Source organism: Harpia harpyja, chromosome 5, assembly GCF_026419915.1.
Source record: "Harpia harpyja isolate bHarHar1 chromosome 5, bHarHar1 primary haplotype, whole genome shotgun sequence".
Taxonomy (NCBI): Eukaryota; Metazoa; Chordata; class Aves; order Accipitriformes; family Accipitridae; genus Harpia; species Harpia harpyja.
In genome coordinates, this window is record NC_068944.1 from 67,049,402 (window position 1) to 67,068,996 (window position 19,595).

General features: G+C 40.2%; 1 protein-coding gene across 4 annotated transcripts in view; it reads right to left on the reverse strand.

The window, feature by feature from the left end:
• TMEM65 (transmembrane protein 65) overlaps positions 1-19,595 on the reverse strand; it is a 34,809-nt gene that overhangs the window by 12,841 nt on the left and 2,373 nt on the right. For 2 of the 4 annotated variants that reach the window (XM_052787432.1, XM_052787433.1), the window contains exon 2: positions 18,079-18,318. The exons of 1 other annotated variant lie outside the window; for it this stretch is intronic. In XM_052787432.1, the coding sequence (XP_052643392.1) occupies positions 18,079-18,318 (240 nt within the window). Of the gene's footprint in view, positions 1-13,258; positions 13,340-18,078; positions 18,319-19,595 lie in introns of all 4 variants that reach the window. One more of the 4 variants, XM_052787434.1, reaches the window with a different exon arrangement.

A 19,595-nucleotide genomic window follows, 5' to 3' on the forward strand; every position in this document is an offset into this window, starting at 1 on the left:
CTGTAACAACTTCCAAGCTTTAGCAGTTATTGAAGAGCTGCTTCTTCCCTCTGCCCAACAGATAAACTACCTAAGCTCTACAAACACCAGTTGTACTTATCATGCAAGTGGGAGAAGTACAGCCCAAATACTACAGAAATAAAGACTTCCCCCCCCCCGAAAATGCCAAGGAATTCACAGATTCAAACCTCAGGCTGGAGGAGGAACAAAAGAACGTCCCATGGTAAACAGAGGGGAGCCCTGCAAGAGCCAATCTTCCAAAGTCACAGGCACCACTGATGCCTGACAGCCAGAAAATACCAGACCAAAATTTTCAGCTTGTGTTCAGGAAAGACGGGGCCTATTTTCCCCAACACAAACTTCTTCTGCACTTGTTTGCATATGGTCTCCCTCCATCCTCACCGATTAAGCAAAGCTTTTACAGAAGCATGGAAAGAGAGAGCTGTCTATATACACCAGTACTGCCCTTTCAGCAGCTTTTCTCTGAGACAGCAAATGCATACAACACTGGGGAAAATCAGAGCCACTTTGAACCGAAGAGATTAACTGAGACCACTGTTTCCAAAAGCTCTAGATGCCCTGGGGGTGGCAAGGCAACCTAAGCTAGCACTGCCACATTCCTGGTGAAGCCTTCCTAACCTCCTCTGCTCCATCCTGCTGGATGCCAGGGAGAGAATGAAAACCCAAAATCACAAACTCAAGCACAGGAGGTCACTGAGAAAGTGCTGCCCTCCACGGCTTTCTGCTCCGATGGGAAGCTATCACACCGACCAGTGTAGTTCCTTAGCTTCATGTGACACTGTCACTGAAACCATCCCCGCTGAAGTACCATCTATTCTTCAGATCTAGTTCTCCACATACCAGGATTTCATGATAAAAAGCATAATAGCATAAACAAACTTCCAGGAAACACTCTGTTTACCTCTGAGGGAGACATCTTTTCATAGTTTGCCCCGATAATGACAACCAGTTAGTTTAGATAATTCCCAAGTGATGTATTTTGGGTACCAAGACAGAAGACTATTCGGTTTGTCACAAAATACTACAAAGCTCTAGAACAGTAGTCTTGTGGATTTAACTACAACTGATTTTTGAGTTTGATAGCACACGGCAGTCTACATAATTACACTCTATTCAGTGTAGCTAGAAAGCTATTAAAAAAAAGCTAAAAACCAGTGTATAATTGATTTTAGAAACTTATTACCAAAAGGAAGAATTGAGGACAAGCATTTGGTAGGAGGAGAAAAAGAAAAATCTTTTGCATCTATGAGTAATGGGAGTTTCAAGTCACATTAACTAAAAAGTACATAAACCTCCTTCAGAACATAAGTCAAGGACTATCTTGGGCTGCTTTTAAAAGGAGGGAGGCTTGGGGACACTACTTTGGGTTAGAGGAAACATGAGTTAGTGCAAGGTAGAGGGAAACAGGAAGGGATCAAATATAAGCAAAAATTACTTCATCATTGACAAAACCTGTTTCAGTAGCATGGGATTCCTGCTCAATAGCCATTTTATGAAGTAGGGCACCTAAGGTGCTTCAACACCACTAGGGCAGTCAAACATGAAATGAGAGGTCACTAAGGACAGCATGGTGGCACCATGCTCTGGAGACCAGACTGCTCTTGTCCGGCCATAGGGAACTCTTGTGTAGGTTACAGCGTCTTCCTGCCACGTAAGAACTGTTTTATAAAAGATGACAGTCTTGCTATACTCATCTGGAAGCGTGCCTGACATATAGCTTCCCTCCTCATTGAGATGAAAATAAATCTGGGAAAAAAAAAATCTGGGATCACATGTATTAATGAGACAGGGATAGGAGAAGTCTGAAGTTCAGGTAACTAGTGCAGGTCAACCCTGCTCAGACTCCAGAGAGGGAAGCTCCAATCCTGACACCCTCTCTGCCCGAGCCAAGACACACATCTTTAGCCTGACGAGGGCATCTAGTCCCATCCCTGCTCAAAGGAGGGCCAAATCAGACCAGGTTGCTCAGGACCTTGTCACACGGTACCTGCAGGGCCAGGCTCAAGGAAAAAGCTGTCCCCTGTGGAGCACCCAAACAAGCCTTTAAGCACAAAGACGACTTCACTGACGGCTGAAGTACACTCTGCCACTGCGAGGTACAGAGCACTGCCTGCTACAGGGAAGGGGGCTGAATCAGCTCAACTCTACTTGCAGAGGCCAAGGCTTAGTTTAAACTGCAACACTGGGAGGAAAAAAAAAAGAATTAAGGCAGAAAGAATTAAATAACCACTGTGGCACGGAAAGCCAATAGCCTTTTTAAAGAATCACTTCCAACACCACCTCTTTAAAGCATAACATACCTTAAAATTCTGCAAGATATGAAGGGACCTAAGGAATACATATCACAAAGCCAAAAAAATTCCTTTAAAATCAATTTTTTAAAACTCTAGATAGCAAAACGTATTTCAGAATAGGGTATTTATTCATAGGAAGCTGTTCTATTTGAATTTTCAAGGCTTAGCAAAAAAAAAAAAACCAAGAAAAAAATCTTCAGAGAGTACAGCAAAGGAAATATGTCCTTTTCTAGTTTTACCGGAGGGAAAACAAAAATCCAAATTGCAAAACCCCCTTTCAAGAACTGAATTCAGTCAGAATCCAACAGTTCAGAGTTTAAATGTCTGGGGGAAAAACCTAAAGTACCCCAGTATTGCATTTCACAACAGCCATTCGCCAGTTCATCCTATGCCATAGTGCTGAATAAGACACCATAATTCATCTTATCGCAGAAGGAATAAAATGAAATGGCAGAGTAAGGAATACTGCTGTTTTCTAACTGACATTCATTAGCGTAAATGAAGTTATAAACCAAGGTTCAAGTGCAATACAGGTCATGAGCCCTGAATTAGCAAAATCTGGGAGCAGAAAAAAATTAACTGCCTAAAATCTGTTTTTGATCGTCTTTGAATTTACAGTATCACTTTTTTGCTATTTACTTTTTTTTTTTTAATAGATAGAACCCAGGGGGGAATATAAAACTGTCAACATAAATGATACTATTATTCACAACTTGGCCCAAATCCAGCAGGTTAAATTAACTCTGCCAATTCTACCTGATTTTAACCAAGGCAGTACTTGCAGTTTAGTTTTAAGATTATTATTCTTAGCTGACAAAACCCCCCAACTAATGGGGTGCATTTATTTAGGCAGTTGGTAAAAAAACTCAACCAAAACCCAAAGAGTTGTCATCACCAGTTTTTGAGTTATCAATTTTTTAAGAGCTGGCATACAAGAGAACTTGCAAGCCTAAAAGCATGTATTATTATGTTTTATTCAAATTGCAGCTAACACTGCCATAAAATTTTATAGCTAAATCTGCTACTGTCACCCAGGGGCAGGAAACACGTAACAGTGGTAACAGGTACTATGGCCAGGGCTACCCTAGGAAGATACATCCTACAGCTGAGTATTGATAAATCCGAGACAAAAATATGAGCAGTGTTTTACAGATTTTGAAATAGTGACCAACTTGTTAAGATTAATGATTTAACAATTAATATCAAGAAGGTAAGGAAGAGGAATATGAAAAATATTAATAATCTAGATCCATTATGACCTCATTGTAGGCTCTGAAGGTAGTGTCTCATCTGGAAGTTAGGGAAGGTTTTGTCTCAAATTCATCAATTGGTTTCCTCCAAAAAGCCTGTCCAGGTCATTTCAGCAAATCATTTAGATCATGCAGACAGCAAGGGCTTCACTTGCACAGAACAAGAAATCAAAGCAATTGTTGTGTCTATTAAAAAGAGGTACTCCTTTACACATGAGTTCATAAGAGGATCTTTATCCCCAAAATTCTGGATTGGAGCCTAGAAATGAGATGTGTGTTATTGCTTTGTTCACTATCTACAGGTGGATCCTTAAGAGTAAATTCTCACTATGATGTATGAGTTCATTCATGGAATAAGCTCATAAAGCACATCCCCTTCTCCCTTTGTTCCTCCTCTGTTTTTCCTTGACATTTTAACAAAAACTGCAAAAATCTCATTACATACAGCAAAACACAAAGTTGAAAAACCATGTCCATTGATCTTCAACTGGGTTCCTTTAATATTTCAGATGGGAAAAAACAATCCACAAGTTGACAGCAAAGAAAAAATTCTGCATCATTTGTTATAACTCACAAATGGTTTCCTGTTACTACAGCAATTAAGGCGTGAAAGGATGCTGACTAGTGCAGTGCTAAATATAAACTTGGCTGTTAGCCTGTTCAGTCACATGCACACAAGAAGAGAAAGCTAAGTGAGGCAATAGTAAGAGAAGAATAGACAGAGGACATGATAGAATAATTTCTCAACTACCCCTGAAAAAATAACTATGTCCAAACAAATATTCTGTGTAAATACAAATAGAACATTAAAGATTTTTTTTTTTATATACTCTCTGTAACACTGTAGAAAATGACACAGTGATCACATTCCATCTCCCTCCCTGAAAAACCTTTACGTAGCAGAAGAGATTATCATCTTTATTTGAAACTACTGTTATATCTACTGGACAAAGCATTCAACAAGCTTGGCAGGACTGCTGTTTGCTCCCTGGCACCAGCCAACCACTTCCCTTCAGAACAAAACCCAGGAGTGGTTTCAGGCATAGTTCATTCCTGGGATCCCCTCCGAGCAGGTAGGCAGCCCAGACATATGGGCCTCAGGACAAATCCAGAGCTAAGTGCCATGTACAATGGATGCAGCCAAACTGCCCCAAAGAAAAACAAAACAAAACAAAAAAAAAAGAACACAAACAAAACACACACACCCCCCATGATTGGGAATACAACTACTCTGCACCACCTCATCTAGTGGCCGGTAGTTACTCCCTAGAACGGATGCATTTATCAACAGAAATGTACATTATTTCTCACCAGATGCAGGACAGCCTAGGCTTAAATATCATAGAACTTAATTTCAACCTTATCTGCAGTGTTTACTGGATATTCGTCATCAAATATTGTGAGTATACAATACACTTATCCTAGTATGCCTTCCGAAAACGTGATACACCATTCATATCCTTTTAAAGATGTTTAACAAAACACAGAGACCTAAGGTAGAAACCCTGACCAGAAATCTAAGAGAAAGCATAAAATGCAAACAGGTATCCAGAGACTTGAATCACTGTCTTCATCATTAAGAGGGTTTTTTTCCTGATCTAATCTAATTCTCTATCAGTGCCTTATAAACTTAAAGGTCAACCTTACATTTCCACTCCAGCAGGTTTTGGCACCACGCCAAAATAGGATTTGCAGTGGTTTGCTTAACAAGGTCTCCAACCACAGCTGAAAAAAATTAGAAATAAGACACTTGCCTCAAGATTCAAGGGGGTTAATGAGCTAAAATGATGACAATTCAGAAAGGACTTGCAGTTTGTAACAGAGATGCAAGGTAAGGACAGAAATACAGAGTTTGAGCTGCCTCCTTCAGAGAGAAATGGAAAATGTCAGAAAAACAGCTGGAGTGTTTGTATAAAAGTGCCAGAAACATGGTAACATTGATAGGAGAGTGAACAGGAACAATAATGTGGTATTCTGATCTGTGCATTCCAGAAGTGAATGGTTATATATTATTTAACAAAAAGATAAAAAATAAGAAGGTACTTAAGGGCTGCCAAGAAATAAACTGGCTGTTGCAATTCCCTGACTGGAGTGAGCCATCCACAGAGTCAAAATGCTCTGCCTCAAAAAAAAAAAAATCAAAGTAATACCCATCATCCCAAATGGAGGTTGGCTCTTCTTTCCCTCCTCACCCTCTCCATTTCAATGCTCAGGGACTGCAAAGAGTTCCCAGGAGCTAGAGGAGGGACACCTCCCAATGGCATAGCAAACTCTATCTTCAGATGAACAAATCTTCCCTGGGGATTATTAACACCCTCTCCACTAGGTATGGAAAAAGACTGGATAAGTACTTCAGACTAACATTAGAGTGGAATTCATCTCATCCAAATATATTCGTCTAACTGTGTTTCAGTAAGATGAGGTGTTGCCACTTCTCTATCAGCACTGATTTTTCTTAAGCCTCTCTGGTTCTAGGTAAGTATCTATCAATCATTTCACCCATTTGCAGTTGAGCAGAGCAGTAGCTCAGCAACAGTGTTGAACTGGAAACAAGTAAGACCACAGAATCTATGAATTATCAGGGTGTGAGATTAGGTTTTCAGCTGTCCTTCAAAGCAGGTTCACATAAGAGTATAAGCAAAGTAATTCTGTGGGACACCGCAGAAGATCTGTTAACAAGAATTATCAGAGGTCTGCACACAACCAAAGAGATCTGATCTAGTAGAGGGCTTTCATCTCCTTGAAATAGAGCAGCATTAGGCATCAGTGATGCCTATATATGAGTGCTCATGAAATATCTAGGGAGTTATATATACCATTATAATATCCTTTATTTAATAATGTTCCCCCCAGGCCCTGTTTTTAAAGAGAAATCTGAGAAGGTGGCAAGAGATGGGTTTGTCTGTTTATTCCCACCCTCATCTCCCTTATGCCCTTCCCCCACCTGCCCAAAACCACACTTGTTTCCCAGGAAAGGAGGAGGGGGGATGTAATTTATGAATAACAGGGCGCAGCATTGGCTTTCAAGCCCAGGCACATGATCCTGTGCTTGCAGCCAGCAGCACATCCCCTTGGAGGACGAAGCTGACTAATGACAGCCTGTGCAGCACCAGGGGAACCGGGACACTCCCTCCTCCGCTGCCCTAGCACAAAACTGAGCGTACTAATAACATGGGGGGCTTATGCCTCATAGCACATGTAGTGGACCAGGTCCACGCTATACTCACTGGCTTTTTTCAACATGCTTGTTGTTTATACTGTTATTCCCAGGCACAGAATGCGAGATTTTGCCTTTTGCAGTACCCAAGGGTCTTGAAATGAGAAAAAGTGACTTACTTGGTTGTTATCAAGAGAGATGCTTACTGTAAGAGCAAATCCAAGGCTGGCAACAGGAGTGCTTCCCACAGTCGCTGGTACCAGCAGCACCAGCACCTGTACTCAGTCAGACAGCAACAACCCTTCCAACAGCCAACACTACGTGCAGGCAGTTACAGCAGCACAGTAGCACCAGGAGGGCAAGTGGTAAGTTTGATGTGTTCGGTCGGATTTTTTTTTTCCCCCCTTTAAGAGAACTCTAGTATGATCTTTACAGAAAGCTGAAGACAAACTGCTATTAAATCACATACCACTAAGTACCAGCCTTTTCTTAAGCAGAAAGTTTCATTCCCTGCCTGAGGATGACCTTGGAAGCAAGTAAGACTGCAGAAATAAGCTTCTCTGAAATAATTTTAAATGCATGTAGAGTTTATTGCTTTTCATCTGTTTCAGAATTAAGACAGCTACCCAGAATGAGAAAGAAAGAGAGGACAGATAAACTGAATGATGTTCAAACATTTTGTTACAGACTCGTATTTGGTGTAATTACACTCCTAATTTTTCACTGCATTGAGGCAATAAAGACAAAAGTATGAGCTCCCCTGAAGTCCTTAAGAAACTATTCATACCTGTCAGCAAAAGGACTGCTCTAAGAAACCACTGACAATTTAAGTTCCAGCCATAAACTATACTCAGATAATTCGTACCTCTCTATATAAATGCCTAATGAACACAGAACGCAGTAGCAATTAAGCTATTCTTAACACTTAATCTACTGCTAGAGGTAGCGCAGTGGATTCATCACTTGGGTACCTTTCTTCTTCCCTTCCCCACGTAACTTAGCAAAGCCTCTGGCTGCATTTGTGAAACTAGTCAGACTTTAACATCAGGGTCTCTGCATAGTCAAAGCTAAGCCGCAATGTCAGCTATCTTTAGCAAACAGCTAAAGAAATGAGTTATATGATATAATGTAAAAACAAATAAAATACACTTTACATGGAACTTTACCTCAAAATATTTTTGGGGGGCTTTTATGTTATAAGAACATGGAATATCTGCTGGGTTGTTTTGCAGCTGCATTATTTATTAATTTATTCTGCATGTGAATTTTAAGTGCTACTAAAAAAATTCACTCTGTTCATTAAAATGATCTGAAACTACTAAGATAGTTGATTCTGTAAATAAAGTCATGTAAATAAGGAGAAGCAGAGGACAACAATGACTTCTGTGCTCTACCTTCCTATAAGTGAACAGTTCTAAATTCACTTTTAACTCTTTCAACCGATTGCCTTTATTCCACAAAACAAAAGGAAAATTCTTCTCCCGGTCAGTGTTTCTGCAGCCTTTGGTAAGCACGAGCCCTCAGGAGGATTAACTAACTCAGCTGCAAGTGCATCTCTGCAGCTTCCAACTGCACAGCTAACACAAGCTTCAGCTCATGTCACACCACTGCAAGTCACAGCCGCACACACGCTCCCTCTAAAGCCACTTCAGGACCTCTGTTCTATGAAGGACTACACATCTGGTCCATTTATTTAATCCCAATGTTGCTTAATCTTCCCAGGAAACTACCCAACCCCAGTTTATGAAAGACAAGGTTTTGCTACTTAGCACAGTCTTTGTTTTTCAACTTTGCACATTTTTCCTTTTCCACTTTATTATTTTTTTACCTGTTCTTTTGTCACAATTTCACTGTGAGCGTGCTCAGACTCCCATGAGTGCTGAAATTACACCCTTCACCTCCAGTTCTGCTAATCAGCTTGAGAATTAGTAAACTATGAACACAAACCACAGCTGAATCCAAGGTTTTCTGCACACACAAACCTGTTTTGTTTTCTACATGGGAGGAAATATGAAGCTAATCTATTTAACACTTTGGCAGTGGAAAGCATGCTGTGGCACTAGTGTACTGCCTGCATCCATGACATACCTGTAATGCCTGTATTTACTGGAGACCTTAATGAAATTTGCACATTTTCATGCTGTACAATGGGGGCTGATCTCAGTATGCCTCCAGCATCCCTTCCTCCCTCATTCTCATCTGCTCCTCCAAAATCTGGGCAATGTTTACACAGCCTCTTACCCAGCAGGGAGGAAGGGGATGGATTCAGGCTGAGGATGCCTTTTCCAGTGCTGAAGCAAAGTGCTGTGGGATACAGGGGGCAGCCACTGATTCCAGGAGGAATAATCCTGGATAGAGAGTTAGAGGAAGGGAGAAGAGAGACAGCTCCCTGCCTTGTCACAAGATGAATTTTGAGGTCAAAAATGCTCCTGCATATAACTGCAAGTACTTGGCAATACTAAAAATGTAATCAAAACAGTAGTGCTCACTATCACAAGTCACTATATGTGCTGTTAGTGACACAGAAGGATCCCAGAACAGACTCACCCCTGAAGCACAAAAACCCTCATGGCACTTCCCATAAGAAAACAGGAAAGACAGAACCTTAGGTCAAATACAAAACTGTGCCTTGAAGTGACCTAAACTCATGTTGCTGCTGCAAGGGGTGATTCGATACTTTTCCTCCCGTTCCTAAATTCCCTCCTGATCATGTATTTGGGACTTTTCCTTTATTCTAGGACTTGTGCTCAGCCAGGTGTACAGCCAGGCCCAGAGAAGAACTGCAGTGCTAACATGGAAAGCAGAAAGGGGACTTTCACACCCAGAGGTTTTTGGGGCAGGGGGGAAGAACAGGACACTCCCTTTACAACAAGGTGGGTGAAGCCAACAGTAAATCCACACCCATACAGACAAGTCACATCTTCTACACATCAGATTGTCCTCAGCTCATCTGTGCATGCTCTTATCCCACCGTGGGGAAGCCATCTAAATGTTTTTCCTCCATGGCTGGGAAAGAATAATTAAAGTGAGCTTTTTTTTTTTAACTGAGGTTTTAACACAAAAGGTCAGACATATATCACAGTAACACTCAGCCATGTTAGTGTCCAACTGCAAAAACCTATATAAGCAAGGAAACAAGGCTTATACAATAGGTTCCTAGCATCCAACCCAGAGAAGTAAACCAACAGTGAAAACATTATGAGTCCAAAGACTTTTTTCTTTCTGATAAACCAGATCCAATAAACAAGTAAACGACAAGTCATATATATTTCCCACCAGAACAGGCCACTGGTGCTGTATCAGAACCACAAACACACCTTTGTTATGTTCCTTCTGTTCAGGGACAGGGAGACACAATCACAAGAAGTCTGTCCGACATTTTCAAGAGGAAAAGGTCACCAGGCTGATTACTTAAAACACCACTGCCACTTTTGCAGCTACCTATTTACTTTACTCCATGAAATAATATAAATAGTTAATAGGAAAACTGGGGGGGAGGAGTGGATTTCAAGCTGCTCTCCCATCTCCTCTCTGGCAAAAAATCTTTATTAGGCAAGATGGCTGTGGATCCAGCTGACAATTCTTAAATTCTTACATCTCTTCATCTTGGACAAAACAGTTTTACATTTGTAACATCACATCTTTACTTGTGGTTTGTGAAAATCAGCCTGTTGCCAGGACATAATGAAGCAAACAAACAGCTGGATTGAAAGGCTATTTGCAATCTGAAAATACAAGCTGATGGTATTGAAAAGAGCAGCTGGCTAAAGAAATCAGTTTGCTCCATGCATGTTTCTCTCCAGTCTTTCATGAAACCCAATAAAGCAAATAAAACACAGTTTCTACCCATTCAGCTTGCTATGAAAGGTGGGATAATATCCTAATGCAGACTGATGATTCACACTCTTAGTGTAAGATGAGTTACAGTGAACTGACCAGCACTAAAGGACAGATCACTGCATAGAGTCAAAAGCTATCAAGAGCAAATAATTGAAAGCCATGAACAAAAAAAGTTATTTTAACAGTACAATAACCAGAAACTGATGATATCTAAAAGAAAAATGCAGCAGGTCAAAATGCAACAATTACCTGTTGGTTCACAGTAAGCATTTGGACCTGAAGAAAATACCAGAGCTTTGTGGCAATATAACTTTACATACAACACCACACCCTGAAGCAGACAGACCTCTGTGGCACGGACAAGAATCACATACCATGTCCCGTGTCTCCTTCTAACCCTGCCTGAAGGCTTCCCAGAAAGTTCTGAAAGAACATCTGGTGTCCAGCCAAGAGGTTCCAGACTATGTCCAAGAAGTCAGCTTTGGGAACCAGTGCCTGGGCCACCACCGAGACCCATGTCTCTGGCTCCTCTCAGTTCAAATTGGCTTCACTGTAGAAGCCTTTTTCTCTCAAACTTTCCTATTCTTTTTGAAATGAAAAAGATTTTTCAAGGCTCTGTCCTTCCCCCAGGTCATGCAGAAGCCTTTCACCAAAATCACTGCTAAACAGTAAGGCAAGTTTTCATTCTGGAAATACTATGCTCCTATCTGACATCCTAAAAGCTACAAAGTATTTAGCAAGCATATTGAGGAAAGGTTTTATTCCTGGGTACAAGCAGTAGGAGAGAATAAGACAAGCCACCTGCTCTTTATGTCTGCTTTAAGGCAATAGGAGAGTTGATATAGAATATGCCCCATCTCCAAACACGTAATATTGCAGTCTTAAATATACTCCTATTTGCTCTTTTTATTATCTAGGGAGAAACATGTAAGTTAAAAGAATGACCTGTTGAAATTTGCCAAAAGCTGAAGCATCTCAGTTTAATTTTGACAAAAAAACCCTCAAAGAATACCCAAAAAAGCAATGAGCATGGTGAGCCCATCACATACAAATGGAAACTGGCAAATGATGCAGCAAAAAAAGCATAGCAAGTAGCAAGTATCAGTATGTATTATGGCTGCTAGGGCAGATATTTTATTAATAATTAACATACAAATATCTAAGAATCCAAAGTAAATGAACACTGGAAAAACCAGCTATGATTCTATATCCCTCAGTTTTGAATAAAATATGCACTCTGCTGGGTTAAAAACGGTATTTTGTCGGCTTTGCCTTCAAATGCTCCCCCTGTTTCAGAGGAAGCAAGGGTTTTGTTTCAGGCATGGGTGAGTTGCATCCCAAAAATTCCAAGGGGCTTGTTTGATGTTAAAGTAAGTTCTCACACACAGCGACAAAACAGAAACAAGAGCATGTGCCTTCAGGTTTTTGAAATAACACCATGCTAATTTAAGGAGAAAGAAAGAAGGAAGGGGGCACTAGACAGCTTTCCCCAAAATCAGCCACTTGTAAAAAAAAAACAAACAAAAAAAAAACAAAAAAACCACCACCAGAGAGATCGAAGACAGCTTCCTTAAGTACTTTTTTTGCATGATATATTTATCTCATTTTTCCATTTACTTTTTCTTTTTAGAAAAGACTTTCTCCCGGAGACACCAGCTGCCTCTGTATTTCTGTATTTGGATTGATTAAATAATAAATAAGGCTGACTAAAGCTAAGAGTTTTCAGTCAAATGAGTAAGCTTTAAATAATTTCTTTCTTAGAGAAACTGGTAGACTTCATTTTCTTTTAATTTAAATTACATACTGAAACAGTACCTCTATGTTCACAGAATAAACACGATCCATTTCATTCATGCCTATTACAGGGAGATCTAAGTGTTTCTAATCTATCACTGAAAGGTTTAAGTTGCACTATAAGTAAAAGTTGCATTTCAAGTGATCTTTCCTAAAAAGACCTAAACCAAAAGCACTCCTCATACCAGACAGGATAGCTAAAAGGAAAATCTGCCTCCTGATAACTATAAAATGTATTCTTTTACACAAGACACATGCAGTTGAAGAACAATGGCTCAAGGTTTAGATATTTTTTTAATTTGTGATTTAAATTATGTTAGTGCATGACAACAATTTTGTACACATCACATGCTTAAACACATGCAAAAGATGGAAAAAAAATTTTAATTGGAGCAATCTTCTATTTTATCTTTTCTAAAACGTTAATTGCAAGGAAGGGCAAAGGCAGCTAACTGAATAATGATATTTCTTAACAGTAATATTATTTCTGCATTATGTTTGGACTATGTAATTTAATGCACGGCACTTTCCTAGGAAAAGGTATAAGGCAGATAACACTGAGCTTCTTCAAGTAAATGAAGCTGTTTCACAGTCTGAAATATCTGGTCAAGTATTATCTAGAAACTATGGTATAGCTCAGGAGTTTCCACAAGACCCAGACTCGAAACACTTCTTTGGTGACATTTAAGAGTAAGTCTCCGAAGTACTATGGGGATCACTGAAATTCGTGAGACTGAAGGCTTTATATTAATATAAATTTAAAAAAACTGTGCACTTTTATTTCTTGTAGCAATACATGCCAACTGCATCAAAACAAGCAAGCAGAAAGTCTGTCAAACCAGCAGCCTGCTGGCCTTATGCAATGCCACATCTTCGCAAACACTTTTTTTTTTTTACTGTACCAAAAGTACTGCTCATCTCTGGTGACACTACCTCCTTCGCTGGCTTCTCAAGTGGTACCAGTGGTTTAGGATATCTGGATGCTACAATGAGTTTTCAAAAGCAAGACAGCAATAAGTCATTATTTAAAATCTTCCAATCAATACTGGAGTATCCGCCAGCAAGGAAAGAGCCTTTATAAACACGAAGACAAATAGATTTCTCTAGGTCTTACACCGATTCCATGTGAATGTTTGCAGACTCTCCTCTGCCAAAAACATCCAGCAAAATTTCTGCATTTAAGCAGAGAACTCAGACTAGAACCTGCTTTAAGTTACACAAGCAAGTAGAATTTCAGAATATGGAAGAAAACCAAACCACGACAGCAAAACCAACATGAATTTCAGAAAACAGTACCTCGCTGAATATGGTTCAAAGGTAGACAGTAACAGTGACATCTGACACTTTCAGAGAACAGTTTCAGCATAGTTCTACCATGAGTGACCAAGCACCATTTTTCTTGTTTATGACATTAAACCTCAGCCTCTTCTAATACTTAAGTAATATACACATGGCCCTGTCTCAAAGTACTATCTATATTGGCACAAATAGAATAAGCCTCACAAAGAGAGTTTGAAGCAGAAAAAGAGAATTACCAAATTTATTCAAAGTCAAAATTTTATGAAAATTTTTCAATATAGTTAACATTTCCATAAGACACTATGTGTGTATTGAGATGACAAGAGGATGAAAAATTCAACTTCCCCAAGCTACCTAAATTTGCAGTTTTATTGTTACTTAAAAAGGAAGTCCAAATAAATCATACACATCCAGTTGAAATAAAACTTAAACACGAAGGAGCATTGCAATAAAGACATGCAACATCTGACTAACGAAACACAGTAAGTAGTAGAATGAACAATGGAAATAGAGATTTTCTACTGCCCAAGAGTACATTTTGGAGGTGAGGTTTTGTTCATGCATTTTTCGCTTTGGAGTTTTGGGATTTGGTTCGTGGTTTGGGTTTGGCGGGGGTGGGGGTGTGGTGGTGGTTTTGCTGGTATTTTTTAACTACACTTCCACTTTTGAAAGGTTTCTTGGGGAATGGGGCATACCTCTCAACAGGACTTCAGAAGTATTAAATCTCTTAACTAAGGCACCCCTGTGCAGTGTCCAGACCTTCCTACGTACTTTGTCTTTTCTGATAATGGGCATCCATATTCTTAATGTAAGAAAAGAGAATCTAAATAAAATCCAACTAAATTTCCTAAGTGAGAATCCAATCTAAAGACAAAAAGGAGATGGAACTCCCACCTCTACCTGTTACTTAACAGAGTAGCTGCAGGGTTCACTTGATCAACCAGCCTTGTCCCCGGTCACAACAGCTACGTAACCACTGTGAGCTGTCAGCAGAGCGAGAACGCAGCTTCCGCCGGCCAGGCTTCATCCCAGCTCCCTGAAGAGGGCAGAAGGCAGAGTCCTGCTCTTCTGCAGCAAGGCCTGGGAAAGCCACAGCAGATTTATGCATTGAGTATTCCAGATATAGAAGTACATGACAGCTAAGGGGATGAATGCAGCTTATGATTTCTCTCTCTCTTCACCAAGCCTTTCTCCCTCTCTTCACCAAGCCTTTAAGAAAAATAGTGTCAGAATAACTAGAAAGATACGCAGCTCCTATTCCTTGCTTCTTTCCCACCCACCCCCTGGCAAAATGGTATCAATTTCAAGTAAATGGCCAGGATTTAATATTGGTGTTAACTAACACCTAGGGTTCAAAGTCTTTTGTAATAGTTTACTTTATCACAGGTAATAAAATACTTGGCATTACATAGATGACCACCATTTGAAAATAGAACAGTTCCATCGATAGATTTTAAAGAAAATGATCAGCAGAGTCTGTGTAGCACTCTTCCTCCTGCACTCTGCCTTCACAAGAGGGCTCGATGATTTTGGAAAGAAAAAAAAGTTTCAGAAGCAAAGAAAGTAGTAGTACATGTTTCCATCTGAAAAGTAATATTCCTTTCATCACTGAGTATTTTTGACTCAGCACTGAGATTAGCCATAGTCCTGGTATATGCTATGATGGTCTAAGACCACAAAGGGGCTGCACGCAGGCAGGCTGGTAAGAGTTTGTCATTTTACCAGCTTGACAGGGCACTTCAAGCTTCTGAATTAGATGCTTGCCAGCAGTCTGCCAGAAGACCTTCTCGTAGAATAGCAATCAAACACTAGAGTTAAAAAACAATTTCTTGACCTAGGTCACAGCAATGGAAAGGTAGATGCTCTCTCTCCACACACAGCTCAGAGCTCACCTCTGTACATTGGGCCTGTAGAAGAGAGAGGGAGAGAGAACCATCCCCCCCAGGTGCCATTGTACCTGCCAAAGCACACCAGCAAGACTCTTCCCTCTTCTCCCAGCTCAGTGGGCTGGGCAGTCCTTACAAGAAAACTCACACTTGTACTGTGAAATCACGCTTCAAACAAGACAAGTACTTCCAGAAGGATCAAATTATGCTTTGTTATGTTAACACAGATTTAAGTTCTAACAAGAACAGGTACTAAAATCTGAGTGGTTCTAAACCACCACGGCAGACAAACTGGTTTGTTCCTCATGGCAAGAAGCATCTGACTCATCCAACAAGGCAATCTTCTTCATAGGACATCATGTTTGGAGTGTCTAAAAACCTCAGTGAAATCCGTTTGTCTTTGATGACATTTGCAGTCTTCTGAATTAACTCTTCTTTTTAAAGTTGTGGAAGTAGAGGCACCTAGGCTCGAACACTCCCTAAACTATTCCAGTAAACTGGAGAGTTCATAAATTTAACACCAGATCGGAAACCAGAGATGTTTCTTCTGGCACCAAAGACAACAATGGCTAAAAGCTCGCAAATTCCCACAAAGAGATCTTGCCCCTGCTGTCAGCCCTATTGAACACATGGAGGTGGTGCCCTTTACCTGCACACTAACTTTTTTTTTTTTTTAAACAAACACAAGATGCAGTAACTTGTAATTATGAACATTTTTCTATCAGAATGCACCAGTTTGGTCAGATTATTTATTAAACCATGTATGATATAACACACCAGCGCCTTCAAAGAGAATCTAGCTAGAGACTGCATTCCCCAAGACCTGCAAATTAAACCAACAAAACTAGCTGTCAAGACTGCATTGCTACTGCATTTTTGCATGTTTTCCAGTTAATACACAACCTCAACAGGCAGAGAACCAAGCAATTACACTCCAGAAGGCCTTTTATTTAGTGATCACATCACACAAAACCCTTCCATTTAAAACATAAAATGCAACTTGGTGCTTTCAAGGAATTGTGTTCAATGTACATGCATTATATATTTAAAAATATTTATATATACACAAAGATATATTGTGTGTATATATTTTATGTATATGTACACAAAGATAGGAAAAAAGGAATTGTTTTCCCATCTTTGCAACAAAAGATGGGAAAGTAATGGCTTCTTTCACCATCAAGACCTGAGATTTCTTAGAGGCCCTAGATAGCCATCATGTTACTATTATTAATGGAAAATGGTTACATGTGGGCTCAAGAATATTTTAACCCAGCACAGATAAGAACAACAGTACCCTTAGAAGCAATAAAGACACAGCAGACATGCTAAGTTTAGTATTTCTTACCTCTAAGCAAGTCAAACCCTTTAGTATTTTTCCTCCTTGTTACCAGGCTTGCTGCACTGCTTATAAGTGCTTTCACGAATCATTTCATATCATGCGTTGAAAACTAAAGGTAGAAAACCTGAATATAAGCCCCTTAAGAAAGAAGTTACCTCTTCTTTCCAATACCACTCTTTTATAATAGAAAATTGCTGTAGAAGGTCAGAGGTATTAAATCATTCTCCACATTGCCAGTAAGATTTTTACACTTTCATGTCCCCCATACAAGAAAGGAGCAACTGGAAGGAGGATTTGACTGTTGCCAACAAAACTTGATTATGGGGCACCACTTCCACAAACAGGAAAGCAGAACTATTACATTTAAAATGAACTGGCCTACCTGCTACTTCAGTGTTCCTGTAACTATGAGAAAGAAAAATACAAGATACTTGTATTCAAGTCCACATGCATCATCTCCATATGGTGTGGCTGACACGCTTACAAGAAACAGAAGCTGAAATTTAAAAACTTTGTTTCAAGCCTCTTCCTAGGAAAATATGAGACCTTATTCATCTTTCCAAGATTGGAAAGGCGGGGGGGGGGGGGGGGGGGGGGGGACACGGACGGATGACAGGGGAAGAAAAAGACTTTAAAAAGCCTTTAATGAAGAAGGAAAACTAAATCCAGGTGAGACAGTCTTGCAGCTGTCTTGAAAAAGAGCAACTTAGTGATGTTCTGACTAACTTTTAAGATAGTAAGATACAGATTATAGTCTAAATCAGGACAGTTCTCAAAATATCTTCTGAGAACAATTCCATCCAGATTCAGTTTCACAACCTTCTCCCCAGCTTCCCCTAGGCAAAAGCTATCTATTAATTTCAACTCAGGCTCCCAGCTTCACAGCCATCCTTTCTCACAAGCTCACAGATAAAGCTCTGTCTTCTGACTGATGCACTAAACCAAACAGAATAATCTCAGTGTTTATTAATAGAGCTAAACTGTTTAAACTGACTGCTAGTGCTCGGCATCTGGAAGCTCTAAGAGTCCAGACAAACATCCAGGTAAGACAGGTGACAAGGTGATGGCAGGAACACATTCACAAACCTCTCCCCACCTACAACTTTTCTGACTACAGCACAAACAGACATGTTAAGTTTCAAAAACGCTTCAGAAACTCACCTAACTTACAGGTCAACAGCTACGACTCACCTACCTGAGGACCGTCCTTCAGCGTAGCAGCCGCAGCAAAGGATGGGTTTCCCTGCAGCCTCTGCCATTAGCGGAGGCCACAGATAGTGTGTCCTGTCATATTTCGCGCTAGGGCAATTAGTTGATGGAACTGCATCCTTCTGGTGGTAGGCCTGGGAATGGGCTGAGGAACAGGCCCCATTTGGTTCTTGATGTGCCCAGGTCTCCCCATATTGCTGACAGCTTCCCCTAGCTGATATGGGGTCTGTTAGGGCACAGAAGAGGTAGTGAAGGAAGAAGGTCAAAACTTAACCCAATAAGGACTGCGTTAAGAAGGGTACGGACTAAGACCTCCCTTTCCATATAGAACTATGAAAGGATCACAGGCACAAAACAAGCTTAAGCACAGTGGCAAAACTGCATAGGCGTTTCATGATTGAGGACAGACTGATTTTCCAGACTCAAACAGGACACTGGAATTTACTCAGTAGGTAGACAAGTGAATTTGAAGGCTGCATTTGGATCACTTTCATTGGAAATCAATGCAAAAGTAAAACAAGCAACCTCATCTAAAGAATCAGCTACTGGGAGCTACAGCATGCTGCTACCAAATGAGAAGATCGAGAAGAAACCCAAGATCTCTAAAACCATTTTATCTTGATTGAACTCATCAGTTGTAAAAATCAAAAATGACACTAGTAGAGCGGAGAAAGTACTTGGAAAGCAGGGCACAAATACCTCTCACCCCCCATCTGCTATTCACAATCACAACCTGTGTACCTAGTTAGATCATTCCTATGCAGCCACCACTTCAACAGCAGGAAAGAGCAAACATACAAATTATCACCTAACCATAATAAAGCACATTAAGTACAGAATATCAGAATATCAACATCTAGCCCAGAAATCATATCATTTTCTTTCCAGTGCAGCCCTTTTATCCCCTTTGTCTTCTTCTGGCACTCCTTGGTGCTGAGTTGACGATACACATCTGACACTCCTCAAGAGCCCGGCTCTACACTCACTGCCTTTCTTCATGTAAAATCTGAATTCTGCCAACATCAACCCTCTACAGAAAACAGCTATGGGCAATCCATCCCACCCAGGGACTTCTGGCATTACCGTTCACTTCCTTAGCCCACAGCCGCTCGCACACATGCGCACCAAAGACGATCCAGTGCTATGGTGGTGCATCTAAAGAAAGCAGAGCACCTATTTCACCAGCGCTGAATGAATTCTGTGCCATGTTTCCTCTCTTGCTCACGTGATTTTACTTCTCTAGAATATCAGGGAATGTACACAAGGTATGCCCTATAGTTTTAAGATTATTTTTTTTCCCTCTAATTTTTATTCAACAGACTTACTAGAAGCCCTTCTTGGTTATGATTTTTCCCTTTCCACAACACATGAAGAAATACAATTTCTTAGAGTTAAAAGCTGACAGCTGTTATCATGCTGCAGGCTGGTAAAAAAAAAAAAAAAAAAGAGCTGGCTAAAGGGAAAGGTTATTTTTGAAAAAGTCTTATCAAGCTACTAGTTGGG